Source organism: Lagopus muta, chromosome 3 (assembly GCF_023343835.1).
Source record: "Lagopus muta isolate bLagMut1 chromosome 3, bLagMut1 primary, whole genome shotgun sequence".
Lineage (NCBI taxonomy): Eukaryota > Metazoa > Chordata > Aves > Galliformes > Phasianidae > Lagopus > Lagopus muta.
The window spans coordinates 81,722,196-81,737,660 of record NC_064435.1 but is presented as its reverse complement, the minus strand read 5'-3'; the positions used below and the strand labels follow the sequence as shown (position 1 = coordinate 81,737,660).

At 38.8% G+C, this 15,465-nt stretch overlaps 1 protein-coding gene across 2 annotated transcripts in view; it reads left to right on the top strand.

Moving 5' to 3' along the window:
• Window positions 1-15,465, top strand: part of LYRM4 (LYR motif containing 4) — an 81,298-nt gene that overhangs the window by 14,335 nt on the left and 51,498 nt on the right. For both annotated transcript variants that reach the window (XM_048938496.1, XM_048938495.1), the window contains exon 2: window positions 8,185-8,305. In XM_048938496.1, coding sequence (XP_048794453.1) covers window positions 8,185-8,305 — 121 coding nt within the window. The remainder of the gene's footprint in view (window positions 1-8,184; window positions 8,306-15,465) is intronic.

Here is a 15,465-nt window from a genome sequence, read left to right as displayed (position 1 = left end):
GTCATGAGATCATTAGATTGTCTAATTTCAGTATGATTTCCATTACTAGATTCTTTGTGAATCTATGATATTTAAACAGTTAATAGAATTTGAGGATTGCTTTTGCCAAGTAAATCTTCTGAGTGTCTCTTTTGTACTCATAATTATTAGCTTGTCAAAAGAACCAGTCAATCAACTCCTCAGAAAACCTTCAGAAAACTGTCTTTAAGTCTGTCATAATTCAAGGTATCTCGGTTGGTTGTAACTTTAAACCTGTATGCTATCAACATATTTCAGGTACTTGATTTCTTCCCTCTCCTTTTTTTTTTTTTTTTTTTTTTTTTTTTTTTTTTTTTTTTTTTTGTCCCCTCAAGGAATTGGCATTTTTGTCACTTCTGTATTAAAGGAATAATATTGACTACTGTAACTGTATGTGTTAAATCTAAGTCTTAATTTCAGAAATGCTGACAAGTGGGAAATGCTTCCAGCCAGTGAGGCTGCTCAGTACCTTCTTGGTTTCTAAATGAATGGTTAGCGCTGACAAGAACTGCACTATGGCTGACCATTTCTTGGTTATCTATGTCACTAACCAGATGATTTCTCTTTTGAATGAAAAGCAATCCCTAGACAGCAGTAAAGAGAGAAATTTTGGCAACAGTGTTAGACTGAAACTCTAGTGTTTCTGGAAAAATACAATGGAATTTCTAATGGCAGTTCACAGCAGGCTAGACTTTTATTAAGAGCTGCTTATATATATAACAAATGGAGTAGTATATATCTATCCCAAGAAGGAGAGAAATCAGCTTTGTCAGGATTTGAGTTTGCATTTCCAGGCATTTCTTGCTTGGTAATTGGACTGCTCAGCTGCCCTGATATCCTTATGAAGAGTTGCCAGGATCTTGGGTGGTGAAGGCTCAGCAGAGAAATATTTGTCATTTGAGGCCATCAGGATGCTTTTCATCTGTAGCAAATTCTGCTTCTAGTTCCTGTAGCACATCCCCGCCTTGTGCCTTGTTAACTGAACAACTTATTTGATTTGGTCCTTCAGTGGTAACCCCCCTTTTTAAACTGCTGCTGCAATATAACATTGCAGTTACAACTCCAGTTAAGATTAAAAGATCTCTTTCATTTGGACATCTTCCCTTTTTTCTTTTAACCCCAACCTTATGAAAAGCACTCCCTTCTGCAGAGATTCTTTACACTTACAGTTAAGCCAGTAACTACTTTTATTTTTAGAAGTATAGCAACAAAAGTGAATGTTTCAAAGAACTGCAGAAATAGTCGTAGGAACTATGAATAGCAGTGGTAGTATTCTGGGGACATAAAGATGTTTGGGTCATCTTTATTGATGACCTGGAGGAAGTAAATAGTGCATATTCATAAACTTTGCAGGTGACTCTGCGCTGGGGAATGGATTAATGCAGATGAGTAGGGCTGCCATCCAGAGACACCTGAAGTCTGAAGGATAGACCAGCAGCAAAATTCAGTGAGAGCAAATGTGAAAAAAATGGCAATAGAACAGTGTGAGGGCAGAGCAGCTGGAGAGCAGCTGTGCTGTGAAGGGGCAGGGTTCCCAGCAAACGGGGCCTGAGCAGCAAGAAAGACCAAGAATACCCTGGGCTGCATCAATAATTTCACAGCCAGTGAATGGAGGGAAATGATCATCCCCTTCTATTCAGTGCTTGCTAGGCCATATCTAGTCTTGTCTTTCTTGTGAGATGGGGACATGGATAATGTGAAACAAGTCCAGCAGAAACCACCAAGGGATGATTGAGAGCTGAAGCACCTGCATCAGTTAGGAGAGGCTGAAGGAACTGGGCTTGTTCTTCATCCTGAACAAGAGACAACTTTGAAGGCAACTAATAGCAGCCTACCAGAGAACCCACAGGTGCTGGGCAGGAGAACATGAGACATAAAATATAAAATAAAAAGAATTTATTAGGCTGGCTGAAAGTTTTTTTTCCACGCAAAGATGTGTAAGCAAGCCATCATGTTACCCAGAGGAGTGGTCGGATCACCATCCTGGTTTTGAAGCCCTGAAAAGACGAGGCACCGAGGGACATGGTCTGATGCCATTGCTGGCTTCACCAGAAGGTGGGGCTGGAGGTCTCTCCAGCTCCTTTCTGACCGAAATGGTGCTGTGACATCTCCCTCTAGACCGGGTTGCTCAGATTCCCATCCAGCCTGGCCTTGAATGCTTCCAGGAAGGGGACATTCACAACCTCACTGGGCAGCCTGTACCACGGATTATTAGTAATACTAGTAGTTCCCGTTTACTACTAATACTAACAAAAATTTAAGGTGCTAATTTGTTAGTAACAGTGGCAAAGTCTGAAAATTCATATCACTCTTGCCATAAATTAATACATGTTTCAATCCAATAGATTGAAAGGGAGGAGGTAATAAGAAAATACAGTTAGTGAAAGGAAACAATTGCCTTTTACAGGAAGAATCCCTCACTATGGTATTTTTTTATTGTATATCGTTATCTCCCTTCTGCACATTATCTAGTTAAGTAAAAGCACAGTATACTTTTGTTTCAGAATATTTAACCACTGTGGACTTGCTAGAGATTAGATGCTGATCACTCACCTTTTTTGTTAAATGCAACTTAAGCCAGAAAGGAAAAATGCATTTTAATTTATTCCTATTTTGAAAATCTTGAGTGACAGCAGCTTCCCCCAATGATGTCTGCTCTATTTGCTCAGGTTGTGTATCACAGTCCTCCTCTTCTGTCTTTGTGTGAGTACTCACTGACTAACAAATCTTAATAGCCATAGTGTTTAGCTGTGTGTTGTCTTTAACAACTTTAACTGTGATGTGATCAATTAATAGATTTTATTTGTATGCTGTTGCCAAGAGGAAATATCAACGTATGTAAAGCTGTCTTTGAAATAGGACTTAAAACTGAAGTAGGTTGTGATACTGGTAAATGCGAAGTGCTGCTGAGTTTTAACATTATTGGGCCAGATTTATTTTGAAGTTATAATGCTAAAAAGTGCAGCTGCACAGTTCTCAACCTTTTTTCTTACATTCCAGTTTAGTAGAGCACAAAGGTACAAGAGTGAGGACTTGGAAAGGAAACTGTTGGGTTTTTTTATGATATATTTTCTAGTTAGACATCAGATTAGATAAGTAAACACTTCGGAAATAAAGTGCCTAAATTCCCAAGCAGCATTTATTTTCTGAAGTAACTCTGTTGTGATTTTTTTTATTTAATAATCATTGTTTCAGACTTCATTTCTTGTAGGCTTTGTTTTTATGGGGCCTGATGTTAGGCTTTCAATTGTGCTTCAGGAAAAGAAAAAAGGGCTCTTGGAGCATTAGGAAAAAGACTTTCCTGATCATAGTTTTGTGGGTTTTGCTGTTATTTCAGGGACATTGTTGTCTCTTAACATTAGCAGATAGCGCTCACTCCTTTAGAATCTGTCTTAATGCCTTGACATTGTTCTCACATTAAGCCCCATCTATATTGTTTTCTAAGTTGCTCCAAAAGTAATGCCTCCTATTTATTTCAGAGGGAGTACAAAGAGGACAATAACGCAATTTGGTAGAGCAGATTCTCAGCCTCAAAACATCTCTTTTCAACAATCACCATCATTATTTATGCATTTTTGCCAGTGACGAACAAGAGCCTGCATGCCACACTCATAAAAATCTGCACCTGTGGAGATGACCCACTGTCATTACTGCTGCTGCACAAATGCACTACTTACCACCTCACTGTGCTCACATCCATGGTTGGTCTCCAGAAGCATTCATTTTATGTCACTGGGTGCTATTTTTTCCACATGGAGAAATTTAATTCCACACCTTTGCTTCATATGCACTTCCATATCAGATGCCAATTTGTCAGACTGCCCTCTGCTGCCATCTGTCCCACAGCAACAGAATGTAACAGAATACTGATGGGAAGGTACAAGCTCTACTGCCATACCACCAACATCTGCCTCTGATGTTGTGGGCCAACATCATAAAATATAGGAGGTGTTACTTTCAGAGCAAGCTCTACTTGTGCAAATTCATTACCTTGTGTAGCCATCCGCCTGCAGCAGCTTTGGTCTGAAGCCATTGTAGTGAATCTGTTACACATTGATTACATTACTTTGAATTAATTGGGAGTTAATTGTGCGGTGGATACATGTAAGTAGGGATTGTAAAAACTCTTTGCATGCGTGCACATAAGAACTGCTGAAGTGAATATATTGAACTGTACATTCTTGCTTGCATGCTGTTATCACTAGTTAGCTGGGAAGTCTTCACATAGGATACAATCAAAAGTGCATCAGGAAAGGTGTTGCCAGCAGGAACAGGGCAGTGATTGTCCCCCTGCACTCGGCTCTGGTGAGGCCGCACCTCGAGTACTGTGTCCACTTTTGGGCCCCTCACTGCAAGAAAGACATTGAGGCCCTGGAGCGGGTTCAAAGAAGGGTGACAAAGTTGGTGAGGGGTCTGGAGCACAGGGCTTATGAAGAGCGGCTGAAGGAGCTGGGAATGTTCAGTCTGGAGAAGAGGAGGCTCGGGAGACGTTATTGCTCTCTGTAACTACCTGAAGGGAGGTGGGGGTTGGTCTCTTCTCTTGTCTAACTAATCTAGAGGGAATGGCTTCAAGCTGCACCAGGGGAGGTTTAGGCTGGACATTAGGAAATACTGCTTTTCTGAAAGAGTGGTCAGGCAGTGGAATAGGCTGCCCAGGGAGGTGGTGGAGTCACCGACCCTGGAGGTGTTCAAGGAACGTTTGGATTTTGTTGAGGGACATGGTTTAGTGAGAACTATTGGTGATGGGTGGATGGTTGGACTGGATGATCTTGAAGGTCTTTTCCAACCTTGGTGATTCTGTGATTCTATTAAGACCTCAGTTGGCTTGATGACAAAAAGGAAGGGGTTTAGAATCATAGGTAGAATTGTAGAATCTTCCTGCATCTTTTAGCTGTTCTTTAGTATCTGTTTCCAGATAATGATGAGCAAAATAGTAGATTGTGAAGTGTACTTTGAGTTTTCATTTGTAACAATGTTTCTTAATGAGCACTCTTGCATTTCTAGGACCTTTCCCAAAGATAGAGAATCTGCTTGTGTCTAGTGTAGGCAGGATTGCTTTCCCATTCTAGTTCTCTAGGGAGCTCTCTCATTGCCTTCTCCCTGAAGAGTGCAGTTAATTATCTGCTTTGCTTAGCTTCTCTAGCAGAGGGATCTGTCATGCACTGCACCCAGCTGAATCAGCACTGCTTTATGCTGTCCTCTTTCCCATTGCTAATGCTTATCTAGTCTCATGCAGAGCCAACTGAGCTCATCGGTATAGGAAAATAGTAATAAATGTATGTTTCTTACTCACTGTACCTTGGGCTTCTGTCATTGTGTCAAGTAGGACTGGGTCAGACCTGGATCAGACACTGGGCTGGCATCCATGAGTTCTGCAACTGTCTAACTTTATAGTACGGTTTTTATTCATTTTTCCCTGTCTTCAAGAAGTGCTGTTTTGAGTTTGATTTTTGTTAGATTCTATGAAGATAGACATGCATTGTTCACCACTGGCTGTGCCTTCAAATGGTGCACAATTGTTTTTTGGTGTTTATGTTTACCAAACTGAAAATACCCAGCATAAGGGGAGTTGATCAGCTGACCAGTCTCTCTTCATCACCCAGAAATCTGGGAGAGTAGTGCTCTTAACAAGACAGATATGTCTGAAGAATTAGGTTCGTTCATACCACATATGTGCTTGCAGCATGTTGCCACATGCGTTACTGTGTTTATGAAAGAAGTCAGTTGTTCATGGACTTGAAGCCACATTAGTACTAGGTTTTGATATATACTCTATTCTTGAACTGTGGGGGGCACTGGTACTTCAAACTGATGCTGCTTCCCAACTCAAGCTTATAGAAAGCGGGGGAAAATGGGTACTTTACTGTACAGTCAAGTATAGTATCTGGTTGGAGCTTTGAGTTCAGCTTTTCCTTATGTTCAGTGGCACTTTGAATCTAACCTTAGTGTAGTACTGTGATACAGAGCTGTTCTTTGGAGCACATTTAGAATATACTGGAAGTGTAATGATTAAGCTGGAGAATTGTGTTTAAGTGTCTGTGGAACAGCTTCATTTGAGTGTTTACATTATAAAGATTTAAAGATATTCAGAGGAAAAACAAAGCAACATGTTTCCTATCTATGGTCAGAAACTATCAGACCAGTTTTTTATTACATTTTTTTTTCTTTCTCAATGGCTGTTGGGTGTAGTGACAGAAAGAGGGAGAAAACAGAACAATTAACACACCATATGTACAAATTGGAAAATACAGTCTGTAGGTGTGTGCTGAATAAGAATTTACTTGAGTTCCATCTATTTTTCTTTTTTCTTAAGATAGCATACCCATTTGTATTGCATTTTGGAAGACTTGCTCCCAATAATGGATGCTTGCTGTTTTATTGTTGATTGCTGTTGTTCCTTTTCCTTTAAGCTAAGAAAACAAATTATGTTAAGACCTTGTATCTTTTGTCAGTCCTTCCTTTCTTGCAGAAAATATTATGTTTCTGCACAGTTAAACCCTACATAGATATGTGGGATGATTTGAAATCCATCCATTATCAAGCAACAAAATTACACTGCCTCTTAATGACTTGGAGTTGTTTGGGGTTTGGTTTTTGTTGTTTCGTTTGTTGTTTTTTTTCTATTCCTAGGAGAAAGCAGCTTCCCCTTCAAATCTTTCTAGGACACCAGCTGCAGATGAGAATGAGCTTCCATTTTTAATACATTCTATTAGCTTCACACATACAAACGCTCGCTCACTCGCACACCCCAGTGTCACATTATAGGTGAACAGGCCCTAATTAAAAGCGCACACCATCTGCCGGTGTGTGGCAGCAGGGTGGGACTCCATAACCATCCTGGTTCTTGTGATTGAAATGTATTATTTATGAGCTCAAAGAGAAAATATGCCTTTTGGCTGATGGTGCCTGCATTAGGAGCTGGAGAGCACCATCTAATGGCATGGAGTGACACTATCTGGTGATCCTTCATTTTCTTCCTTTCCCCTTCTCTGTAGCCTCCGCCAATTTTTATTTAATTTCTCAGTATAGTGTGCGGGGTTTTTCATGATCATGTTCAAAGCAATTTTGCATCTCGTGTTTCACTTGTACACAGGACTGAAAACAGTTGTTGAAACATTGCTCAAATAGTGGTGTTGTCAGCACCTTTTTTTACTTCTAGTGCCCCACACAGGGTTTTACTTTCTGTATTGAAAGTAGTACTGACCAGGTAGTAGAGAAGTAGAATGTTAGCAAGATAGCTGAGCAAAAGGCCAGTTCTCCTTCTAACAAATGTGTAATAAAAAGTATGTACTGCTGAGTCTAAAAATTTTGTTTTATTATTGAAATGGGCACTGTTTTTTGTTAAGCAATACTCTGCAAACTGCATAAAGGTTCTTACTGGCTTCAGACAAAACAGGACAATTTCAGAGATGACTGCACGTTTGGATCTTCCTCTCTGAAAGGAGAAATCAAAAGCTCTCCCTGCTTGCAGAGATCATGTGTGTTACTGCTTGTGAGTGATGAAGTGGTTGAGGAGGTATTGGACTGCAAGTTGAAATATGCTTTGTCAGGAGAAGGAAGGAATAACAAAAAAGGAGCCCTTTTTGGTATGGCCAATCCATGATTCTAGCTGTGACTGCCAGATTGGAAAGTCAGAACTGGTAATAATGTATAATGCATGCAGCAGTTAGCACTGAGAGCTCCAGAGCTCTAGGAATAAAAGTAATCACACTGATGAAAAATCACTTGGGATATGACTTTTTTTATTCTTGTTTTGTTGCTGTTGCTTTTTGGGGTTTTGTTTGTTTTTAATATTCTTGAGCTTTGCATTAAGCAGGCTGGGGATGCAATAGTATGTTTATGGCAGAAACAAGCAGAGCTGTAGGGACTGATTTAATGGGGATTTGGAACGAGATGATCTTTAAAGCCACCTTCAGCCCAATACATTCTATCATTCTGTGACTTGACTGATATGGAAAGTGTGAGGATTTCCTACAACTTTCAGTAAAATTACTTTTTTAATGTGGTCACTATTTCTACTCCAACAAAATTCTAAATACAAATATATATTTTGAAAAAAGCACATGTGTACATTTATTGAACTAATTCAGTATGTTTTATGGCATGTTGAAATGACATAAAACTGTGGCACGTTTATAAACATGTTGTCTTGTTGTTTATATTTAGGACATACGCCATCAGAAGGATAAGAGATGCCTTCAGAGAAAACAAGAGTATAAAGGATTCTGCAAAAATAGAAGAACTAGTGAATAAAGCGAAAGAAAACCTGGAGATTATTCATCGGCAGGTACATTTACTTCTGTTATTTTATCTAAGAGTTGTATACATCTTATTGAACTGGCTTATGCTATTATAGGTGGAAAAAATAGGTCCTTGTGCAAAACATCCCTGGATGAACCATAGTTTTTGTATGTCTGGGTTTGTGAGGATGAAAGGATTCATTTATCCACTGTGGTTGCAATGGGGAATTTAGGGATGCTTATTCCAGTAGCCTGAAGATAAAAATTTGTATGTCTTGTGTTATTTTTTCAGCTGTTTATCTTACTATCTTTGTGTTCCTCTTCACTCTGTTCCTATGTTCTGCCCTCAATTTCCTTTGAATCTCTTTTCTCTAGCTCATGTATATTATGTAGGTCACTTCAAAAGCACTGCCTCCTGTTTATTTCCACAGAAACTGCAACAGATACAAAGAGCACAATAAGGCTATTTGATAGAGCAAATTTTCAGACACAAAATACCTTTCCTCACTGATCACCACCATTAGCTACATATTTTCACCAGTGATAAAAGAGAGCCTGCATGCCCCACTAGTAAAAATCTGCATCTGTGGAGGTGGCCCACTGTCACTGTTGCCACTGCTGAGATGCACCACCCACCGTCTCACTGTGCTCACCTCTACTGGTTGGTCTCCAGAAGCATTCAGCAAGCATTCATTAAATGTCAACAAGTGCCATTTTTTTCCACTTGGAGGAATTTGATTCCACACCTTTGCTTCTTCCACGCTTCTGTGTCAGATGTCATTTTGTCAGACTACCTCTGCTGCCATCTGTCCCACAGCAACAAAATGTAATGGAATACTGATAGGAAGGTTCAACTTCTACTGCCATACCACCAACATCTGCCTTTGATGGCTTGGGCTGACATAATGAAATATAGGAGATATTTACTTTCAGAGCATACTTTCACAGATTTCCATTCCTTATTCCTTGCATCACAGTTTTATAAGTGTGGCTGTGACAACCTTTCCACATAGTCTTGCCTTCTCTGGCTGTTTTTCCCCAGCTCCAGATACACTGTTTGTGCAACATCAGAACATGAAAATCATAAAGCGAATTAAGTAAATGCTGACTAAATGTATTTCCAAACAGGGTGATACGTTTTTCCTGGAAAAAAGTTGAGTCACTGGCAGTACTTTTCTCTGGCATGGTCTGAGTAGCTCTAGTAGTATCTCTGTCCTTTCCACTAGGTACCATATTTAGATAGGAACTTGAATAGGCAATATATGCAGATCCGTTATGCAGAAAAGTAAGCAGACAGGAGAAAATCATAAACAAATAGTGAAATATAAGAATGGTAGAGGGACCAATTCTGCCACTTGCAGAACTTTGCACGATAGTAGTAACAGTTTGTGGAGATGGGATCTCCCATAATGAAATGCTATAGATAAGGTTCGTTTGGAATTTTAATTAATAAAATGTCAACGTGTCAGAAAATTTTTCTGGCTGTGAGTGAAAATATAAACATAACTTTGATAAGTTGGAAAAATGTTAGTGAGGCTGCTATGGTAACTGTATTGCTGTGAAATGGGTGACTGATGTGGTAATACATTTTATTTATGGTTTTAAATGTTGTTACTAGGACCTACTGGCACAACTTTTCGTAAGAACAAGCTCTTTCTAAAAAGAGTCCAATGTCAAGATATCAGAACACTACAAACAGGTGAAAGTACCAGTCCTATGTAGCTAACTTGGATGTGGGAATGGTTCATAGCATATTAACTTTTGGGGTACCACAACTTCATACAGGTAGAATTTGATTCTCTGTATAAGCCTAAACAAAAAGACCAGTTCGAAGTTAGATGGTGGGTAAGTCCTCCTAAAATAAAAGCTTTCATCCTTTTTCCTTTAAGAAGACATGATTCTTTCTATTCATCTCAGCTGTAATAGATCTGGGACAGATTTTAAAATACGGCTTAACTCTTCTGCACAAATCTTGTGAACATAGAGATTATCTTGTTACTGTAGATAGTGGAAAAAGTTTTCTAAAACAAGAGTCTTGACGGAGGAAACTCTTTCTCCTCTCTATGGTGTGCATCTTGTTTCAAATCCTATGAATTTTCGTTTTACCCTAAAGATCATCATTCATTATCAGATATTTCAACTATCTTCGAAAGAGTAGGAAGAAGAGGCAGGCCTGATTAATCTGTTGATGTTACACACAGTTGCTGTTTGTTGTAAAGGAGTAGTTGTGCTGTAAGAACACTTTGCATTCATTGGTTGATAGTAAACATGCATAAGACACATGTATGTGCCAGTCCTTACAGACATAGCTTTAACAACCATGTACATGACCAACAGGTAATATCATAAACCTGTCTGTTATGCAATGATAAAAGTATAATATGGTAATCAAGAGCACGACAACAATTAAAAAAAATAGACAAGACTAGAATTTTTTCTCTTATGAAGGATTCTGCTAATTCTACTGGCACAACCATTCTAATGTGCTACTTTTTTCTTCCGCTTTGCTACTTAATCAAATAAATATTATAGTACATACTGTAATAAATGTTTCTCAGTTCACATTAGAGAAATCTTGAAGAGCCATATTTCAGTTTACAGTGTAACATATAATTCTTGCTTTAAAATGCTTTATGTGTAGGTGTGAATCTTTCAGCCAGGAAGACAATCAGAAACAGTAAAGGCATGTGGGCTTCTAGTATGCTTTTGATTCAAGTTCCACTGGTGTTTTCTGAATATGAAAATCTCCATGTATGTATTTTATCTTTACAAACATATAAAACTTGTGCTTAGTGTGAATATGTTAAATACATTATAAACTGTTGTCAAGCAAATGGCATTGAATACCTACCTTTATGAATGTGGTTGTTCCTTGAAGGATGTCTTTGTCACTATGATGTAACCAGAATAATGCAAAAGGGCTTTGGTTATTACTAAAGCCAGAAGTTTTTCTAATTGAATTCAGTAATTGAAGGGGTTTCTCCCATGTGCAATATGTATCTGCTGAAGAAGAAGTTTTAAATTGGATCACATTTTTGTATCATTCCATGTAATGATTGTAGCAAAAATGCACTTGAAAGATGAGGAATGATAGAGACTTCAGCACAACTTTCACATTTTAACACTGCTAAAATTGAAACTTACATTAAATTATTTCATGTGTTGCAGTACTAGAAGATTTCCAATTTCAAAGCAAGAAACGTATTTCTATAATGTATGTATTTGTTGGAGTCAAAACAGCAATGTAAGGCAGAGGAACGCTTAGCAAAAAATGATCTTGTAAAGGAAAATGAGTTCATCAAGATAAATTTTGAGCCATGAGTTCCTTCAAGACTTCCTGAAGCTTTGGTTACAACATCTTGGTTTTGCTCAGGCATTCCTTCACCCAGCAGTGTACCCAAAGAAAAGTTTTTCTAATACATAGAGAACTGTTGTTCTTTGCAGAATTTCTATAGTGAGTCAGAGTTGTACAATATTCTGAGTTGGAAGGGACCCATGAGTGTCTCTTAAAAGTAAACTTTTCATCAGAACTATAGTATCCTTAGAATCAAATTTCATATTAATATGTGCTTGCAGAGCATTTAATCATGCAGATTAAATGTGGGGGCAGAAGAATCATTCTTGTGCTTTGTTTAATTGAAAATATAAGTAATGATGTCATCTGACATTATTAAGAGTTTGTATTTGAAACTAACTGAGCATAACGTGTGTTTTTAAAGGCACAAGCAAGAATAAGATCTAGTGAGCATTTTTTGCTAGATTTGGGATTTATTATGATGTAGCACATTTTGTTATTGCTGACTTTTCATAGCGTATCAATAGAAATTAAATAATATCTCACCTAGTTGACAATTTGTTGTTACTCTAAAATCAAATTTATATTCACTTTACATTCTAATTTATGGTTTAGTCATCAGAGTGACCACTGAAGTGTAAGGTTCATAAATAACTGTTTGAATCAGCCTAGTGGGAAATGTGAAATAGTGACAGATGACTGTCATTTTCTTCGTGTCAGTCACTGTTCAATTTACTTGAATGTTATAAAAGTAGCTTTATAAAACTGAAAAGCATGGAGGAACATTAATCTCCACCATAGCCCTCCTCAGCATGTTTTGATTTAAAAATAGGGTTGCTAAAGGAACAACTCTGATTCTTAATGTAGTTTATGAAGATCATGTGCTCGTGTGTTTAACTGTGTAAACAACACCATTTATGGCATCCTCCCTTTCAAGAAGGGAGGTGACTGTGTCTGAAATGCACAGTCACAAGTAGAAAGTTTTTTTAGAAGGTTTCGGGACAATTCTTTGGTGTCCTTAAGAATGAGTATTATTGCAACAGCCATTCCTAGCCATGCTAGTATGGAGTCGTTTGTGAATTTCTGTCACAGTTGGAATATGTGAGAGGCGGGAGAATTTGCCCTGAAATGTTATCAGTTGTACCATTTTTGATACCACATAACTGCAAATGAGAGATGCAAATCACTTTTCACAAATCTTTGGCACAGAAGTGTTAGCCAGTCAAGACACAAGGATCTCCTTCCTTTGCAGCTGTTCATGGCTGTGTTCTAAGGGGAGAGACGGACAAACGTCCTCATTGGCATAAGCTGTCCTTCCTCAGGCTTGACTTCTCTTATGGCTTCCTTCAGATGTGTAGAAGATTGAAGGAACATGGTTTGGAAGTATGAAATCTTTATTAAAAAGGCTTCACTAATGGTAATAAATGTTAAGTGCTAGCAGCCTTTTGGATGTTATAAGTTCATTTCTAATCCTCGCAATATTATTTTATTATAGTAACTTTATCTCTGTTTAATGAAATCCTTCATGACTATGTCTTGATGAAAGTCCATGTCATAGTTAGTGTAAGATTTAGGTTTCATATTCTTTTACTTCTTCATATTTGGCATCTCCAGTAAATATGGTTGGTATGGTTTTGTTTTGAACTCTCTGCATTACACTTGACCAACCTGATATCCTTGTGTGATGATGTCATTGGCTGGGTAGATATGGGGAGAGCAGTGGATCTTGTGTACCTTGACTTCAGTAAGGCATTTAGCACAGTCTTTCACAACATTCTTGTTATGGAACTTAGAAAATGTGGGATAGATGAGTGGGCAGTGAGGTGGATTGAAATGCTGGCAGTGGCATTTAGCTATATTCAAAATGATTGGCCTGAACTTCTTTTCTTACTCCTAGTCTGGTGTAATACAAGTAGTGAATTTTTAATTGCTTTAGCACCTAATGAGTTCCCACTTGATTGGTTCCAAACTTATGCTGGAATTAGTCAGCTGACTTAGGATAGTGGAGGCATCAGGGGAATTGTTCTGTGGGCTGATTTTGGTTTTAATTCCAAAGATCTTTTGGTTGATTTTTTTATTTTTTTTTTTTTTTTTAACACTTCTCATAGTCATCTAGTCATTCTAAGACAGGGATTGATGATATCTAGCTTTTAGTAAATGATACATAAGAGCCTGAAGCTAAGTGCAGTGAGGCATTGGAACAGGCTGCCCGGAGAGGTGAATGCTTTGTCCCAGGAGACACTCAAGGTCAGTCTGGACAGGACTGTGCAACCTGATGTAGCTGTAGATGTCCCTGTTCATTGCAGAGGAGTTGGACTAAATGGCCCTTAAAGATCCCTTCTAACTCAAACAATGCTGTGATTTTCAAACTGAAGTGGGGAGGCATCAAATTCACATCACTTTTGTATTCCAGGGTAAGGAGGAATGCTTTTTTTGGGGGGGGGGAGGAGAGGGGGTCCATTAAGGTTTTGGAGGGAAGAAAGGGTGAGAAGCAACAAGGAGAAAATTGAAGTAGGAGTCACTTGGAAAAAAGGTTTGGTAAATTTGAATTGGAGCACAGGTGACTTGGAGTTTGGCCCTTCACAGGACGTGCTAGTAGTGAGTTCTCCTTCAAATGTTCTTCCCAAATAGCTTTTTCTCTTGGTATGTTGGGTAGTTTTGAGGACATGCAATACTTTAACAGCTGCCATAAGCCTGGAGCTGTCAGACCAGCTTAACTTCTAACACCTTGATGTGCAGGAAGTGTAGCAGACATCTTGCCTACCTTCAGGTGCTGTTGCTCTCTAGGTTACACCTATGTGAATCTCCAGGGCAGTGTTACTCCTCAGGCTCTCATTCATCTCTCTTGATGGAGAACAAGACTGAATTTTCACAAATTATTTTCTGGTTTTTGCGCCTCTGACTAAATTGCAAGTGGTGGCTTCTGCCTGTCATGTTAAATACAGAGGTAAGCCCTGCATTGGAAGCGCCCTTCAGGCTGCAGGCAGAGGCCATTCAGAAGTAAGCGTGCAGTTTTGCGTCTCGGATGTAAGAGCTATAACAGAAGTGCTTACTGCACAGCATTTGACACACACAGCAACCTTCAAAAAAATAAAAAAATAAAAAAATAAAAAACAATGCAAGACTGTTAGAAGCAGCTTTTAAAATTTATCTTTCAGAAAAAGCTGTTATTATTTTTGTAACTTATAGTTAGCTGCTAATCTGGAGAAATTGGGGCCTTATCATAAACAATTAGTAGTTGTGTAATGTATCCAGAGCTCTGAGCATCTGATCTTACACACAGAGGAGGCTGTCTGAAGGACAGGAGGAGGACTTACTTTCTAGTGGGCAATTTGGCTTGGCAGTACGTTGCATCTGATCAAATCAGTGCCAGGTGCAAACATCCCCATAGAAAAGCTTCACCATCCTGGCTGGTCGGTAGCTTCCTGAATCAGGTCGCAGCATTGATTAAATTTATGTGCTGAAAAAAGCCCCAGAAAAAAGCAAAAATCTCATTTTCAGTGAGATGTATTCATCTACCCTTAGCTTTTCGTGTTTCTTCTTGAGTTGAGTTTTAGGGCTTCTGCTTGGTAGATAATGAATGCAGCTCACAAGGATGGCTTTTGCCACTAAACATCAAGTGGGCCTTTTCTAAACAAGGTGAGTAATTGCAAACACATGCATGTCTTACTGTAAATCCTAAGCATTACCAAGAGAGGGAAGGTAAAATAAGTGCTACTCATTTTGATCAAAGCTCAGAGGACCTCTGCCACGCTCATGACCTGACTGTGATGCTGAAATGTCTGCTGTTCCGACTGGTAGCAATGATGGCTGAGGGAGATTTCCTAGCATTGAAAGTATGCTCAGCTTGGAGGAGTTTTCTTTTGCTTGCTTTGTGGCTTCATGGAGGAGCCGGTCTGCTGCAAAGAAGAA